The sequence below is a fragment of the Egretta garzetta genome, unplaced genomic scaffold, assembly GCF_000687185.1.
Source record: "Egretta garzetta isolate BGI_Z169 unplaced genomic scaffold, ASM68718v1 scaffold108, whole genome shotgun sequence".
In the NCBI taxonomy this organism is placed as follows: Eukaryota; Metazoa; Chordata; class Aves; order Pelecaniformes; family Ardeidae; genus Egretta; species Egretta garzetta.
In genome coordinates, this window is record NW_009260614.1 from 8,072,844 (window position 1) to 8,091,677 (window position 18,834).

At 40.7% G+C, this 18,834-nt stretch overlaps 1 protein-coding gene across 1 annotated transcript; it reads left to right on the forward strand.

Annotated features, from left to right (window-relative positions):
- Positions 1-2,503: 2,503 nt before the first annotated feature.
- On the forward strand, positions 2,504-16,132 carry SLC13A2 (solute carrier family 13 member 2). Its single transcript, XM_035900608.1, has 12 exons — positions 2,504-2,605; positions 6,757-6,885; positions 7,233-7,369; positions 8,456-8,680; positions 9,376-9,564; positions 9,788-9,910; positions 10,840-11,061; positions 11,164-11,261; positions 11,843-11,964; positions 14,005-14,166; positions 15,122-15,259; positions 16,001-16,132. Exons 1-12 carry the CDS (start codon positions 2,504-2,506, stop codon positions 16,130-16,132), a joined length of 1,779 nt encoding a protein of 592 aa, XP_035756501.1.
- The last annotated feature ends 2,702 nt before the right edge of the window (positions 16,133-18,834 follow it).

The following is an 18,834-nucleotide window of genomic DNA, read 5'->3' on the forward strand; positions in this document are numbered from 1 at the left end:
CGGGAACCGGTAGCGGGGCGGGGAAGGTTGGTGCCGGGTTGTTGCCCTCCCTCCCGCACGAGGAGGCAGGGATCCGCTCTGCGCCGGCACTGCGGGAGGTGCGGGAGAGCCCGCGCGGGGCCCTGCCAAATACCGTGGAACCGTAGGCTCGTTAGGGTTGGAAAAGGCCTCTGAGATCATCAAGTCCAATCGTCAGCCCAACACCGCCAGGCCTACTAGATGGGTAGCTTTCAACCCTGGTTGTGTTACTTCTTGCTACTTAAAGAAAATTATAGGTAAAAGTCGGTTTTTTTCTTAGGCTCAAACAAAGGAAAAGTTACAATCAACATCTTCAATGCACTAGGATCCGAAAAAATGTTGTAGTTAGCGATGTGTGATCACTTCTATTAATTCACATTAGAAAAGGCTTCTTTTTCTAAAGGACAAAATAACCTACAAACTGTAACATGCAAGAGGTTTGGGCTGTGCTATTAGGTTCCCTGTTAGGTTTGGTCTGCCCTGAAGAGCAGATCAGTAAGCACAGACCAAGTTGTTCTTTAAATTCAGAGAACACAATTCAGAGTACTAGATTAACCCATTTATATAAACTGGAGTAGCTCCAAATCAACGCAAATTGGCATCACTCCATTAACACCCTTGAGGGAGTGTTAAAGGGCCACAGGGGAAGCTCTAACAAGTCCCCCTGAAGACATAAACCTTTCATTTTGCAGTAACACACTCGCAGAGCTCATCTGTAGCCTCTGAATGTAACAGGACTCACGTAGCAGCGGAAACAATCGTTGTGGATGTGCTGCGTCTGAAAAACAGGCACGATTCGGTAGGTGAGGTCCTTCTGCGCTGTTACCTCCATCCCAGAGGCAAGACTGCAGCTGGAGGCCAACCTCCGTGTTACAGAGGTGTGAAAATGAGGGGCTTCCTTTTAGGTTTTGATTGCAACCTTAGGGCATAAGAGCAGAAAGCAGAAAAATTACTTTGTTGTTGGCTGATTGCGTCACTGCACCTTTTCAGACACTAATTCAACATGAAGTGGATGCAAAATTGGGGGAGAATATAATTCGTTGGAAAGCTCTTTCTCATTCTTTTTGTACCAAGGGTGAAACGCTAAAGCTCAGGACTGACAGTTTTTTAACATGAAGCTGTTTCTTGTGAGCAATATGCCTAAGTCAGGCTTGCAAGGGAGCTGTGAGTTTGCAGCTCTGACAACTGAAACCCCACTGTTTTTCAATCACAAGCACATTATTGTAAGAAAGCAAGCCCCAGCAGAAAAGGGAAGAGAGGAAGAGCAGAAGCTCTTTGTGGAGCTGATATCAGATGACCTAATGTCTGTGCTCCTCTCTCTCTCTCTGCTTGAGTAAGCTATAAACAGAGCTGTGACAATTTATACCAATAAAATGGAAATGTTATCATTTTTATCTGAAGTATGCGCTTGCATGGTCTACTAAATAAAGCCATCAAAGTGACATTAACAAGACACTCCCTTGGGAATTAAAAACTTCAATTCCGTTCCAGCGTATTTACAGAACCAAGTCTGTATTTTGGAAATTTCTTGCAATTGGGACAAGAATTGCTGGAAAAAAAACCCCCAATACACCCTGCAAGCCACCAAAGCTGTGCCTATAAACCTGAAAGTTCAGAAAGGTAAAAAAAAATAGCCCAGTGTCTGCAAAGCGATGCACTGTAGCCAAGTCTTTCCCAATCCACCGAGATGTAACAGGCTATGTCATAAATAGTCACTGGTTCCTTCTTTGGCCCAAGACCTTTCTTATAACATACTGGCATGCCATGTGGGAGGAGCTGAGTTCTGACCAGACCTTAACATTTCCCCTTATTGCTCTTTGAGTAGAGGAAAATGGAATTGTCATGAGGGTCATCCTTGGGCCACATAAAGACGGGCATCCCTGCTCTCAGGTGGTAAGGACTGTAAGTCTGTTTCTGCATGGGGACTTGATGTGGCATCTGGTGACAGCAGCTCTGCTCTAGTGGATTTTGCTACCCATAGAATTTCTCAGTGGATACAGTGATGTTCATATAACGTTTCGTGTAGATGCTTCTAATCTCTATATTTGAGTATTACAGATGCAGATGTGTTTTTCAGTACTCTACATATTTTTAAAACAATTTTCAACCTACTATGGAGGGAGCCATTTATCTTTTTTTATGGGAGGAATGACGGTACCTGTTCAAAGAAAGCATTATTAAAGACCAAAACATTAATCTTCTTTAAACAAAGCATAGGTCATTTCAGGATGCTTTTAAGCATTGGTCCACAAGGAGTTAATTCTCTCCTGGATTTACCAGTTATCAGGAAGATTGTCTTAAGAAAGTTCCTGGTCTGACAGTCTTTTGCTGTCCCCTCCCTTCTTTGTTCTCTTCCTTCTTTCTCTGATTACAGTTCCAAAAACAACACCCAACCTCCTGAGGTCAATGGTTAATATCCCTGAGAGTTTATATAGTCTCCAGCAGCAGAGCCCAGACCTTTCAGCACTGGGCTAGCTCCAGCACCATGGCTGGCTTCTTGCAGATGACCCTAGCCCTCAGGAAATACCTGATCATAGTGTTTGCACCCCTTTTATTTATTCCTCTGCCTCTGGCTATTCCTACCAAGGTAAGAACTTTTAAAATTGAATTTGAGAGCTAAGTCTCTCCTTAGAGCTGTTCCTTTTAAGTGACGGAGCTGAAGACAACGTACAGGTTCTTTCTCAGAGGCACTTCCTTCATTTCTTGCTTTAAGGTCTTTTTTTTTTTTCTGAGCAGACCCCTTTGACTACTGACAGTGGGGGAATATAAAAGCAATAGGACACGGATGGATGAACAGATAAGTCTGTGATTGCATATTCTAGAAGAATGCTCAGTGACATGAAATTTTGTAACTTTTGCTTTGCACCTGATTTAGCAAAGGGCTTTCTATGCTGAAGCTCATAGATGTGAACCTAAGTTGCAATCCAAGGCTCAATTTTAATCCCCCTTCTGATTTCCTAAAAGTATCCGGTCCACATCCTCTTTTAATTTTTTCCTTGTTATCATTGCCAGATAAAAGAGGCATTTTTCTTGGTCAGATGGACAAGGACAAAAAAAATATGTGTTTCACTCCTTTTTTACAATATATCTGTAAGAATCTTTCTAAAAAATGAATTAAAATTTCAAATGTCAAATTTTGGAAGACACCTTGCTTAGGATTCCTTCAGAAAAAGTTAACTACAAAACCCGGTAGGAGGGGGACATGTGTTTCTGAGACATCGATCATTTAAATACAGCACTGCGAGCAGGCAGACTGCCAGGGTTCTGCTGCTGCTGCTTCAATCTGGTTTATTTCTCCCACTCGTGATCTCTTCATGCAGATAGATCTGATCTCTGGCCTTCAGGTCTCTTACTACAGTCCCAGCATCACTACATAGCTAGTCCCAATCTACCTCTCCTCTCACTGCTCCTTGGGTGTCAAGTCCTAGCTCTTTCCTCTGGTCTCTGCCTGCTTCCCGGTTTCTAGCCTCCTTTGCCATGCTTCCCTCTTCACTCCACTAGCTCTTCCCTGTCTTTTTGTGCAGCCTGTCCCAAAGCTCCTTCTTCCTTACAGCTCTTTGACTGAGTGTTATCAGAGACTTTGGAGCTATGACCAGAGGATTGTAAGCAAAAATGATAGAGTGGCACTGGCTTGAGGTGAAATGTGGTAACTGATCAGGTGCGTCCTCTTATCCCTTGCTATGTAAATAAAATAGCTTAAACTAACACTTAAAAGCTTACTAAGAAGAAAAACAGCAAAAGTACTTTTTTGCAAGTTAACTCTCCAAAGGCAAAGGAGTTACTGAAGTTAAAAGAGATCTGGATCAGAAAAATTCTAAGTAGACATATATTTGTCCTGAGGCCATGAGTTCAAACTTACTTGCTAGAGCCATTGTTACCATACAATAAGTCCTTGGTATTGCCTGTGGAATGATTTGGCAGTCTTGGTTCAGTTCCTCTTTGAAAATTACTCTCTCTGGTTTCTATGTAGTCAGCTACAACACACAAACTTAAAAGGTCCTGGACTTTCCCCTTTGCGATCTCTAAGAAGGTTTCTTGCGTTAGAATTGCGCATCCTGGTACTGCTAAGCAGGAAAATCTGGTAACTCAACATGCAGAGTTGTAAGCAGACAACTTACAGGGTGGAATTGCACATTTTTCTATTCTGTTGAGCTATTAACCTGTCCTATAATGACATAGCACTGGACACTAAACTATTACAAATGAGAGCAGACAATGCCTAAAGACAGAGGAATGTCCTTACAGGACAACTGACTTTGTGAAAAGCCTAATTGCAGCTTTTACTGTGAGCCTTTTCACCACAGGCTGGTAGAAAATAGTGCTGTGCCTATGATCTATGTTCCAAAGCCTCACTAGGGTCTCTCAAAAGGCACCTACTGGCGTCTCTTAATAACAAAAATGTGGAAAAAAGGATCATCAGAATGGAAAGAAGGGGTCCCAAGTGGTGTTCCCCAGGGCTCAGTATCGGGGCCAGTTTTGGTTAATATCTTTACCAATGATCTGGACAGGAGGATTGCTTGCACCCTCAGCAAGTTTGCAGATGACACCAAGTTGGGTAGGAGTGTTCATCTGCTGGAGGGTAGGAAGACCCTACAGAGGGATTGGACAGGCTGGATCCATGGGCCAAGGCCAACAAGATGAGCTTCAACAAGACCAAGTGACAGGTCTTGCACTTGGTCACAACGACCCCATGCAACGCTACAGGCGCGGGGAAGAGTGGCTGGAAAGCTGCCCGGCAGAAAAGGACCTGGGGGTATTGGTCGACAGCCAGCTGAATATGAGACAGCAGTGTGCCCAGGTGGCTGAGAGGGCCAACAGCATCCTGGCTTGTATCAGAAATAGTGTGGCCAGCAGGAGCAGGGTAGTGATCGTGCCTCTGTCCTGGGCACTGGTGAGGCTGCCCCTCGAATGCTGGGCTCAGTGTTGGGCCCCTCACTCCAAGAAGGATGTGGAGGTGCTGGAGCATGTCCAGAGAAGGGCAACGAAGCTGGTGAAGGGTCTGGAGCCCAAGGCTGATGGGGAGTGGCTGAGAGCACTGGGGGTGTGCTCTCAGCCTGGAGAAGAGAAGGCTGAGGGGAGACCTTATCGCTCCCTACAACTGCCTGACAGGAGGGCGGAGCTGGGGCGGGGGGTGGGCTGTGGTCTATTCTGCCAAGTAACAAGCAATAGGACAAGAGGAAATGGCCTCAAGTTGTGCGGGGGGCAGGTTTTGATTGGACATCAGGGAAAATTTCTTCACCAAAAGGGTTGTCAGGCACTGGAATGAGCTGCCCAGGGAAGTGGTCAAGTCCCCATCCCTGGAGGTATTTAGAAGACACCTAGATGTGGTGCTTAGGGACATAGTTTAGTGGTGAACTTGGCAGTGTTAGGTTTAGGGTTGGACTTGATGATCTTAAGGGTCTTTTCCAACCTAAACAATTCTATGATTCTATGAAAATTGCTTTCAGTGCTTGATGGGATGCATAATTAAGGTTCTTACTGCTCTCATTCAAATACAAGGCTCAACAAGGCATCTTTTCATCTCTTCATGAATCTCTTTCAGCTTTACTTCTCCAACCCTGCTGCTTTGGTAATTTACCACCTAGATTGCTATCTTCTTTCCTCCAGACTATTGAGCTCCCCTGTTAATCCTTTCTCTTCACCAGCCCTTTAACTTCCATGCTGTGTTCAGAAGTCCTGAGCATGGTCCTAAAGCACCACAAGTTTGATCCTGCCAGCCACTATTCCAGCTCCTTGATTTACTTCTCTGTAATCTAGCCATTACAATTTCCATCTCTTCATTGTTTTCTCAGTAAGCATCACTACATTTTCATTCATACTGTCCAGTATATTTTAGTGGACATACTTGATCCAAGACCACACAACCCCTTTTTTCTTCCTTTGGACTTTCTGGCACTCATTATTGTGCTGGTTCTAAAATGAGGAAGACGTTGTCACCTGCAATGTTACTTTTCCTTGCTTTCTTCATCAGCCTGGCCATACGAAAATCTGCTGTGGCATGTGATTTTGAATCTTTTTAGTGCATGGGACTGAGTTAAATATTTTTACGTAAAATTTGGAGTGGTTGTCCAACGTAGAACTAAATCAATGTTTTCTCAGAAAAAGAGTAACATGAAATAGAGGATCATACTTCCTTCAAAGAAACAAGTCAAAGCCAGTGGAAGCTCAAACTGATCTGTGACTGGTTTGTCCATGAGCCTTTCAAACTCTGTACTAAGCTAAAAATCCAATGAAAAATAGATAAAAGTATTTACAGTACAAGGAATCCAGGCTGTTGAAATCAGTGGGGGTTCATCTGGGCCATGTCCTGAAACCTGTGAAGAAAAAGGTGGAAGAGAAACCTTGACTGGATCAGTAACTATTTCTGCAACTCAAAGACAGAAATATGTAAAAAGAAAATACCACCATCAGAAAAATCAAGAAGTCTGTGCAGGGACTGCCAATCCATTATCATGAAGAGTTCAAAGTCATCAATTTGTTTCTTTTCCTAAGTTTCTTGTTTTTCCCCATTGGAGGCCCCAGTCTTTTCCTCACAGTTCTGAGAAGGTTGTTGAATAGTTTGTCATTTGATTAGGATCTGCATAGGTAGGAGGTTAGACAGGAGAGAAAGACAGAAAATAACCTTTTCTCAAATACCTTTATCAGGTAATGAATATAATTATGGGCTGTTGCCTTCTCAAAGCCTAAGTGAGTGAGATGTACAGTCTGTTCTGATTGCATGTACTCTTCTTCTGTCAGGAGGCCCAATGCGCTTACGTTATCATAGTGATGGCACTGTTTTGGTGCACGGAAGCCTTGCCATTGGCTGTCACAGCTCTCTTCCCTGTCCTGCTGTTCCCACTAATGAATATCATGGATTCAACAACAGTAAGAGATCTTACTCTATACATGTTTGCCTATGTATTTATTGGTCAGCTTCTCTTATTCTGGGATTATTTTCCAGGGTGATTTCCAGAGTGTGGTGCAAAGAAGAGAAAATTGCACTATTATTACACAGGGAATCATCTGTCCTCTCCATGGAACAGAACTTGCATGAGCCTAGAGTGAACTCTGGGTGGAGCTGCTAATCTGAAATCGAAGCAAATTCACTGTTTAGATGCAATCCATAGTTACTGTGTGCTAATGTCTTTGGGACAAGATCCTCCTCAGAAAGTGCCTTCTCTATAAACATTGGCTTCTTGTCACTATTTTGTCTCCCTTGTTCCATGTTACAGGTCTGCAGGGAGTATTTGAAGGACACCAATATGCTTTTTATTGGGGGACTGCTGATGGCCATTGCTATTGAGAACTGGCACCTACACAAGCGCGTTGCTCTGCGGGTCTTGCTTCTCACTGGTGTCAGACCAGCCCTGTGAGTAAGAGTTGTGAAAATGCTGTGGGTTAAAGGACTTTATGGCGTTAGTTCCTATCTCAGAGTTGCCTGTAGTCTCCTACGTGAATCTGCAAATCATATCCTACAAATGCTTTTCTACAGTCCAAGTGAGTTAGTGCCTGAGCAAACCTTGCAAATGGGAATCCTTTGATGGATTACAGATCTGATGACTCTTTTTTGAATTCCAAATGGATTTAAGTGGAGAAATAGCAACAAGAGAGTCAGCTATGAAAAGACAAGGCTGCTGCTAGGCTTGGCCAGAAGCACAGCTTTAGACAATCAGGAAAGACTACAGCTGAAACATAGAAAACATATACTCTCTAACTGTTATACTGATTGAAAAGAGAAGAGAAAATATAGGGAAGCTTGTTTTGAAAACAACAAGTGTTTACCAGACTAGAACTTTAAGCTCTGCAGAGGCTACATGGCCCTATTTAATTTGTCTCAGATCATAAGAGGGAATACTGAAGGAAATTACAAAGCAATAGAATAAAAACGCATAGAAGATAAAGCCCTTTTCATCTCATATATAATCTACATCTCATCTAAAGAATAATTTTGAGACAAATAACACAGTAATACTGAAACAAGGATTAAGATTTTGTATGAGTAAGAAGAGAATCAAATGACAGAGGTGGGATAAAATTACAAAAAAAAGAGATCATCTTCCTTATGGCTTAAAATGATTGCCATTTGGGATCAAATTCAGTTTGCAATTCCTCTTTGAAATATACTATAACATATTAATATTTGTTATTGAGATGATATCTTCCTCTGAAGCATGCAGAATAAGCAGGATACTGACTAGATAAACCATTTGCTCCAAGATACCAGCTCCCACTCTCCTCGTCAGAAGAATGTAAAAGCACAATTGTCTGAAATTGCAAAAAGAAAAATGTAAATCTTACCCTGTCATTCACAAAGCAGACTAGGGTAAGAGGAAGTGCTAGGTGTGAATTGCAAAGCATTTTCCAAAACCAGCATTTGTAACCGAAGCTGTGTAACAAAAAAAGGGCATTGCAGCACTGAGTTCTGAACTGGCTTTTTCTAACTTTTTCATTTCAGCCTTCTCATGGGTTTCATGATCGTGACCGCCTTCCTGTCAATGTGGATCAGCAATACTGCCACCACTGCCATGATGGTCCCAATAGCACAGGCGGTGTTGGAACAGTTGCACAAGTCAGAAGCGGAGTCTAGCACAGCTGGCCAAGCATCTGAAAACATCAATAAAGCCTTTGAACTGCAGGAAGAGTCAACCAGACCAGATAGCCCCAAGGAAACAGAGGAAAAAGGTGAGTGGGTTATGGGTGGTTTTCTCTTTGGGATAACAGAGGATGACCTGATGCCTTCTTCACTGTGATCAGAGTTGCTAGTAAATCCTAAAAGAAGAATGTACCTAAAGCATCCTGACTATATCTGACAGCATTTATGAGGCTCCTCCATGAACCAGACAAAAGCACAGTAAGATCTGCTGACTTGGCTGAAGTTAGAAATAGACTGAAAATATGAAGCAATGATAGCTAAGCAACAAAACAACGAAATGCATAAATTCTCCATTAGCTGAAGCCTTTACATCAGGCTTGATATTTCCTTATATACTTACGTTAGTTCAATTATTATCTACTGTGTAACTTATCAGATAATAGGGAATTTCCGAGGGAAAATTTCTGTCCTATTTCATGCCAGAAGGTTAGGGATTAAGACGATCTTTCTAATCCAAAGACATACAATCATGCAACAATATCTCTTTACCAGCTGTCTTGCCTTCTTCCCATCTTTGAGACAACTCAAACGTTTCTGTATGTAAATCTGAGTGCCAGCAATCACGTGCTGGTACAGAATGAGTTCACTTCAGTCCAGTCCCTCTGACCCTGGCTCCTTCAGCTTTGAGTCCATTGTGTCCTACCCTTGAAATACGGAATTACACAGGCACAAGATCTTTTCCTATCTAATCTAGCTTCTGTAACTCTTTTTTTCCTGTCTTGGGACCTAGGTAATAGTCATGTCCTCACAGTTGAGGAAGACAGAAAGAGAAACGAAAATCTGCTAGAGGAGAAACACAAGAAATTCTGCAAGGGAATGTCTCTCTCTATTTGTTACTCAGCCAGTATTGGAGGGATTGCAACTCTGACTGGGACAACACCAAATCTGGTACTGCAAGGGCAAGTTGATGAGTAAGTCTGGTTGAATTTGGATTACATACCCGCTAAACTGCATCATTCTGCTACAGCTGACTTCCAGCCAACAGAGAAGGAAAATATCAATGTGGTAACTTTGTCGGGAGGTTAGCTTCTCTTCCTCAGCAGGCCTCACAGTACCGCCTCTTTTCTGAATCATTGATGAAATACAGAAGAAAGTGCAGAATTTTGGACACTAACAGCCATCTGCATTTTACAGGCTCTTTCCTAACAATGGCAATATCATCAACTTTGCCTCTTGGTTCTCCTTTGCCTTCCCCACCATGATTGTGTTACTGGTTTTGGCGTGGATTTGGCTGCAGATACTCTACTTGGGCTTTAAGTAAGTACCCTTTACACACTGTAACACAGTTGACAGGCCTGTTAGCAAGTACGCATTTCATGTTGTAACAGAGGTGATACTCCTGTTGATGAGCCTATGCTTCAAAGTCAGACAGCGAGTGACAAAGTCCTCACATACAACAGAGACTAGCCAAACAGCATCCTAAGTATCTGTTAAAATACTGCAACTTTTTCGCTGAGGAACCTGATCAAATCCCAGCTAAATATACTCTGTAGCTGAAAAGAGGAAGTTAAAACTGCATATAACCTGTTCTGCAGCATTGCTTTCATGTCCTGAAAGATTGTTGTGCTTCAAACCATCAAACTGATCTCTACATGTAGCTGGTAAATACCTTTGTGACGAGAGTTGCTACAGACCTAGGGGATTAGTATTGTACCAGTTCCCAGGGCCAATCACCCCATACAACTGGCTTGCGTTACCTACCTGTTTCATACTTAGCCTGCCAGTTTTTTGTATTACCCCCAACCGCCTTTCTTTTAAATGGAAAGAGCTCTGCAGTACCTGCAATGGTACTGTTGTCTTCAAATTCCTCTTTTAAAATTCTCCTTTTCTGTAATTTTAAAAAGCTTGGTAGCTGTTTACTTCCTGGTGATCATATAGCCTTGTCGATCACACTAACATTGACACTATTTCCCTGTGTATCCAGATAGCACACCTGTTTATATTTAGATCATGAGCTTTTAGGGGTAGGAAGCTTCTCTCTGATCATCTTGGCAGTACACAGTACAATGCAGTTATTATCCAACACCTATGGCTGCTGATGCTATGATAGTAGTTTATACGTAATTTCTATATTCATATATAAATACATATGTCTAAAAGGCAATATGACTGAGTAGAAAATTCGGATTCTTAACTCTGAGGATATCTGGCAAATTTCTCTGATATTTCTTGTCCCTTTTTTCTAGTTTTCAGCAGAATTTTGGTTGTGCTCGAAATGCCTCTGCGAAGGCTAAGGAGCAACGGGCCTATGACATTATCAAGGAAGAGAGCAAGAAATTGGGCTCCATGAAATTTGCAGAAATAGCAGTTTTGATCCTCTTCATACTACTGGTGCTGCTCTGGTTTACAAGAGATCCTGGTTTCATACCGGGTTGGGCAACAGTTCTTTTCAACAAAAATGATAAAAGGTATCACCACTTTTCCTCCTCACTTTGAATAAAAATGAAGTAAACTAGATTTCATAAAGATGAAAACATGGCTAGACTAAATTTCTGATGGATCTATTGCAGCTATGTCACTGATGCTACAGTTGCCATCTTCATTTCAATTTTGTTGTTCATCATCCCTTCTGACATTTCTAACAATGGCGGAGACAAACAACAAACAGGTAAGCTTACTGAAGGCATCAAAAATCAACTGTCAGAATAGGTACACAGGAAGTTTTACATTTTAGATTTACAAAGGAAATTTCAAACATTAAACAAGATTTCAGACTGCTCTTCCTGCATAGCTACAGCTTTAGGCTAGGCAAGGCATATCTCCCATAAAAGTTCTCAGTTTCTTATAATTTAACTAAGTACGAAACTCCTATTGCAGCAGTGTACCAGACGCTAGTACACACATATATAAAAGCTTCTGAAGATGGAATCTTCAGGAGAGAATACATGACTTAATAGAAATCCATGCAGTTCTGCAGATACATTGCCATGCTTTTAACTCAGTCTTACCTTTATTCTGCTATGCTTTTTGGAGCAGCTACAGATCATTCATTAGTATTTTTGCAAGTCAAGTTTTAAAATCTTTGTTGATGAGGTTCCTATCATTTTCTTTAGGAGATAATTCTACAGTCTACTTGTTCTTGCTGACAGAAGTGTTTCCTGATGTTCAGACTAAACTCACGTCCCATCAAGAAGTCCTCCTTCCTTTGGAGAATACAACATGGCTTACAAAATCTTTTTTGGATTTTAGGCAGCAAGTCAAAGATCCGAGTACCTCCACCTCTCCTGGACTGGAAAGTAGTTCATCAGAAAATGCCATGGAACATTGTGTTTCTGTTGGGAGGTGGCTTTGCCTTAGCCAAAGGCAGTGAGGTAACATTCCTCTGCTTACCTGGTATTTGTGTCTTCCTGGGTGTTTTCCATCTTGCTTTTCATGTGTGCTCTCCCAGAACACAAGAGGGCATGCTGGTAGCACCAAACACTCATCTCCTCGGCTAGTGGCAGTAGAACAGACTTCACCATCCTTAGGAGGAGTCCTGTGATTAGAACAAATCTGTACTGTCGCCTGTGCAGCTGGGATGGTACTACCAATCAAGACAGCGTGATTAACTGTGTTTCTAGAAAAGTCGATGACTAAGAAAACACCCCAATACCTTAAAGGTTCTATTAACTTAAACTTAATTGATGTGGCAAGCATGAGGAGATAATGTGCCTAGGATGGGTCTCCAAACTATTTCAAACTACTAACTTATGGAAATATGATTTAAATTAAACTACTAGAAGACAAAATGTAGAGCTAGGTAGAGAACCTTCAGGAGGAGATAAAAATGTCTGGCTGTCAGACTGAAGGATGTACTGATGTACTTCTGCAGGCATTTGCCAGGAGCCCAGTGCTACAAATTAATGACTTAGATGATGGAACAGATGATACAGTTATTAAATCTATAGACAATAAACAAATTGGAAAAGGCTTCAAGTGCCTGGAAATACTAGCTTAGAAGTCAAAGATTACAATGACCTGTAAAAGTGTTTCTAGAAAACAAGGATGCAACTCAATATGGGAAATAGGAAGAAATAACCAAGTATCAGAAATGCAAGATGAGGAAATGACTGGATAAGTTTTAAAGCTGCTGATACACCTTATTCTAGTCAATATATTGCTACTGAGAAAAAAGCAAACAACTGGAAATTATAGGTAGGGCCATCACACAGAAGATATATAATCCTTCAACTCAGGACTGGTAAGTCCTCAGGTACAGTAATGTATTCAGTTTGGGATATCAGTCTTCAACAACATGTTGGCTATATGAAGAAAGTTTAGAGGAAGGTAGTACGAATGATTGGAACTCTGGGAAACTTATTTGGAAAAGGAAAGATTAAAGAAATTACATTAATTTATTCTACACTAAGTCATCAAATACAAAAAAGCTGCTGCAGAAAGGAAGATAGTATACTTTTTTATATTCTGATGGTGCTAAAGGGCTTAAATTGCAGCAAGGGAGACTTAGGTTAGGCAGTAGGAAAATGTTCCAGCTGTAAAGATTGAAGCACTTGAAAAAATTATCTGGGGAGATTTTGGAAACTTCATTGCTGGGGATTTTTAACAATAAGTTTGAAAAACATCTACCAGTAGTAATTTAGGTAGAGCCAATCCCACCTCAGGACAGGGAGTTAGACTAGTCCTTTCAAGACAGATTCCAACCCTCCTGCAAGATAGCACTTTCTTATGTCAGAAGAGACAGGTTGAAGTAGCCAAGGTATGAAACAGGGAGGACATGAAGAACAGTGGTTGCAAAACCAGTAAGAAAGCTAGGCCATAATGCATGAAGCAGCAAGACAGGCACAGTTAGGATATGTTCTCTTGAGAAAAACAGCTGAATAATAATGATGCTCAAACTACAGCCCAAAATAATAGGGAAGATGCTGGCATTTTTCAGTGACTGAGAAGGATGAAAGATGTGAAAAGCTTCAGACAGTTGATCAAGATCTCAGAAAATGTTATGAAATTACATTAAATTGCTAGAATATCTGCTTAGGATATATGAAAGTATTTTAGAAAGCGAGTTCAAAGATCTTTGCTTAGATTAAAAAAAAAAAAGTCCTGAATATTGATCATGTCTAACTAATGGCCTGAACAGAGAAATAATTATTTGCTATCAATCATGTACTGTAAATGTAGTATCATCGTCTTTCAAATTCTTTGGAAGGGAAAGCACATTTATTTTTATTTAACCTACTGAATTATCATGTCTATGAGCATTGACTCTTACATATTCTTTTACAGAAAGCAGTTTGTGTGAGAATTCCTATAAGAAGGGAAGTTAGAATTAGTATGAGAAATGTAATTGGACTGTGATGTGGCTATTTCTTCTCCAGCCTACTGTCTTGACAGACCTCTTTTCTCTGTTACAGGAATCTGGTCTGTCTTCATGGTTAGGTAGCAAACTGACTCCTCTGCAGGAAATCCCTCATCCAGCTATTGCTCTCCTGTTGTGTCTCCTTATTGCCACCTTCACCGAGTGCACCAGCAATGTGGCCACCACTACCCTCTTTCTCCCTATCCTGGCTTCAATGGTAAGTTCCAGCATTTCAAAATACTCTTATAAGAACAGCTTTCAACTTTTCTCCAAGCATACATCTGCTCAATTATAAAAACTAACTGGCTGACATAGTCAAGCACTGGTTTGTGTATCCAATCAGGAATACAATACTTAAAATATACATATATGTATGTGCATGCATATATATTTCACACACACTGTGCTTAGTTCAACCTTTCTAAAATCATTGCTGGTGAAAAGTAAAGGGATTAAATTCACTGGCATATTAGACTTTGCCTTCTGGCCTAAACAACCTCATGAGGTCACTGCCAGCTGTACTTGTTTTTTCCTATTCTGCATAGAGACAGCAACAGCAGCAGCATTTGCTTCCCTGCAACATTCCATTACTGTATTTCACTCCAACCACTAGCCTTCCTGAAGTTTCTGAAGGTGATAGCATTAGTCAAGTTCTATGACCTAATTCAGACTTTTGCATTTCCACGGGAGATTCCTGTTGCTGGGGTAGACATAGTTCTGGAGTGTGAAAAGCTGGTTCCAGGCAGAACCAGGAATAAGCTACACCAAAATCTTTTTGCACAGACTTCAGCTAACCCCTAAAGTGATCCACTCACCTTCAGAGTTTGGCCTACCTTGTCTCCCCTGATAATTTAATTTTGTTCTTAACCAGTTTGAAGCCACTCTACATTTTTTCCTGGTTTTAGAGTTGAATACAACCGTTATTATTAATTTATACTGCAGCAGTGATCAAACAGTGGGAACACAAAGCACTGACCACAAAATCAATTCTTGCATTTACTGCATAAAGACATTGGCTAGAAGTTTCTAAAGCAGAACCAAAATATGAGTGGCTGCAGTGTTTGTGAAAGAATGAGGTTTCCGACATGGACAAATACAATGTTTTCTGCCGAATGATTTCTATGCATTTTTGTGTATCAAAACCATCGTCTTTGCTCTCCCTTCTTGAATAGGCTGAAGCGATCTGCCTCAATCCACTCTATGTCATGCTGCCCTGTACACTTTCTGCATCGTTGGCGTTCATGCTCCCAGTGGCCACTCCTCCTAACGCCATTGTCTTCTCATATGGACAACTCAGGGTTATAGATATGGTGAGCAAAAGCACATTCTTTTCAGAATTTTCATCACTAGTTTTGATCTTTCCTTTTTCTAATATTGGTTCTTCTTGAAAGAGCATTAGAAAACTCACTGTACTCAGCTAAAGTCAAACGGAAAGAAGAGCATACATGTGTGAATTTATAATAAAGGGTTACACTGACTCTACTATATACACAGAGCCTTAATAAAGGCCTCTTGAAGATGTTCCGCCAAGAGCTTGCTGTCAATGAGAAATGGCAATGTCTACCTGTTCCAAAAGCCTGAACGTAGATCATAGGGATGTCAAAGAATCCTATCATCTGGACAGTCCTTCTGCAGGGACTAGGGGAAAGCCTAGCATATCTCACTAGGCTGCCCTGATGCCCTTTCTCAATATGTTAAGGAAAGACAGAAAAGGATGCCATGTCTATTGATAAGTTTTCTAATTTATAATTGATCCAAGAAGAAATCCAAAGTAACATTAGAGACAGATGCCAGGTTAGAACAGAAAGTCCTATATAAGTGGATTAAAAGGACTTCAGGACTTCTAGATTTTTTTATCCAATGGAAATTCATATTCCCCTAATACAAATTATATTTGCGAAGAAAACCAGCTTAGATGTAACTTGATGGAGTTCTGGTGCAGTTGTGAAAAAAGGCCAAAGAGAAAATCTAACCCTACGAACAATCCTAATCAGCAGGGAAGAAAAAAAGTCTTCAGTTCAACTAATAATCCTTCTCTTTTATAATTCTAGGCCAAAGCTGGGTTTGTACTCAACATTCTAGGAGTTCTGACGATAACTCTAGCTGTGAATACCTGGGCATCATCTTTGTTCAAACTGGAAACTTTCCCATCTTGGGCAAATAGGACAGGTACATGCCCGTAATATGCAGAGGCAAGGAAACCAACAACTGCTTCTGTTAGAACTGCAATGGGAGCAAGACTGTCATCTACACAAGTTTTGCCGAGGCAGTGGTTAAGAGACAGGTCTGTTCTGTGGAAAAGGACAAACCACCTACAAGCAAAATCATCATTCAGTTGATAACAGCAATAAAATTGCCTAACAGCGCTGTTTAGCAGGCAATTTTGTTACCCCAGCAGTAAGAAGAGGTAACCTTTGGCTTTTCAACTGTTCCAGGTATCTTTAGATTTTCTTTCTCAGCAGGGGTGGATTTTCCCCAAGTACTGGCTATATCGCTTTTCAAGCTCCACCTGTGAAGTCTGAAATCTGGAGTGAGAAAGAAGAGAGAGGTGTGTATATAAAAGGAAGGAGCGAAACTCTACATACCTGATTTCATGCATATATCTGTGTATTGTCACAACTAATACAAATATTCACCTGTATGTGAGTATACAGGCCTCTGTGTACATGTTCAAAATGTACACGGTTGTTATATACTCTATGGGCATTCACAGCAAGGCATGTGTTGTGCAATTACAGACAAATCACATACTGTCAGTCCATTCTATTACTTTGAAATGTATTTATTTGCAGTCTGCTTCTTATGAATGTAAAAGACCATTTTTTCCTAGAATATCTCTCCTATTGTTATTTATGTAAGATTACAGCCTGCAAGGTCATGATGAGAATAGCAACATTCCTGTGAGAAGGGGAGAATCCCTGTGTCCTCAAATATATATGATTGAATTAAAGATTTTTTTTTTATGTACCACCTGTGTTATGGAGATTTTTCCTGCTATATATTACTGCTTCTAGTTCTGTCTTCCATGTATCAACTGCTTGTCTGTGTGCTTCCTTAAAATATCTTGAAATCTGAAAGTTAGCGTAATTTATTTTCTCTTATCATTAAAGTATTGATTACTTCATTATTGAGAGTCCAATTTTCTTGGACTCTCAAAACCAAGATCTTCCTTTTCAAAAGCTCCTAATACAGTTAAATATTTAATCCCTGTTCTACTGGAACTGACTTTCAGTAGCACATAGAATCCTAATGACCAAACTGACAAAGATACTGGAATATCCAAAGACACTTTGCCAAATCAAGCACTTAGTACCATAAATGAGGTTGCCTTCAGACAGATCAGTTATATGATAAGTGCCCCTGAAATTTGTGCCAAATACTTTGTTCTGTTGTTGCCTGCCTAAGTTTTGCATGAAGTCTATTGCATTTCTGAAATCCCACTTGAACAATACTGGTTCAATGGGAGTGATCGTGAGTGAATTTCACTCTAAAATATTATGCACACTCTTAAAAATCTTTCTTCTTTCTTTCTCTGTCCTAATTATAAGGAGACAAGGACAAAGTGCAGTGTAGATTTGATTTATAAAATATTAGAATTCACTGACCTGCAGTAGTTTCTTTCCAGTTCCAACCGTCAAGACAATTCTGGTATCTGCTGATCACTGATTCCCTTTGTGCTGATAGCTTCATTGGCCTGACAGGCACGGTTGCTTTGGAAAATTGCTGTCCCAGAAAGAACAGTCTGGTATTAACCCTTCAGTGGCTTTGAAAGACAGTGGTTTGATTTTATATGTACAGAGATCCAATAGAATATCCACAGCACAAGAAGGAAGAACATTTATTCTCTTTTGCTAATGAACTCCTGGGTAGTTGATTTCAATCGCATAATGACTTGTTCAGGTCACTGCTAAACCACTCGCCTTCTTTCCCTTTGCATTTACCTCTATCAAATAACATAAAAATCTGTCTAAATATTTTCATTACCCTGCTCGCCCCGTGTCTAAGTACCTAATAAAATGACAAACTCAAGCAGATGATTTGCTGCAAACCTCTCTCTTCTTTGCTCTTTGTCTACAGCAACAGGGCAGTGTGCATAGCTTTTGTTTTCTGTTTGTTTTGTTTGAAATACTTGCACATAGTTTACATATCCTTCTAAATTACTGCTTAGCTAAGCAGGAAATGTTGAATTCTTATAACATTTCCCATCAGCCTCTCCTTCCAGCCTTTTAAAACTGTGTTATGATTCTTTGAAGTCTTTTCTATTAGTCTACATTATTCAGAGGCTGTGGTGTGCATAAGCGCATGTAGGAGCACAGGTGCAATCTCTATGGCAATCTCAAGAAGAAAGAAGAGAGACATCAAGTAGCACAGAGTGTCATGGGGCCAGTGCAATAATGCTGGGTGTTCCATGTTCATTAGCATGTATGAGTATTTGAAGGTTAGAGACTAACCATAAAATGGCTGCAGCAAAAGTTACTCAAGGGGTATACAAATGCCCAGCTTCCAGAAGATGACAGGTGAAAAGCTGTAATCTTTAGAGAGAGAAGAATAGCTAAAAATAATACCAGGAGATAAAGAGAACGGAAAATTTCATTAATAGTTTCCACCTTGAAGTGATGGTAGTAGCAAGTGCACACTGCGCAGTTTGTTGCCCTGGGTGTGTCTGAGTGCAGGTCTAGTCGAGGTACAGCTAAATATAGTGTGCTTGTGCAAAAACCAGTAACACTATTAAAAATGTTCATAATTTTCTAAGCAAAGCAGGTAGAAAGTGTTTCTAAGCCCCATTATTACACAGATCACCTTTGAAGGGTGGTTCCCCATTATGTTTCCAGATATTGCCCTCAAGGAGTGGCTCTATTTCCCATTGTGCGATCAAATTTCACAA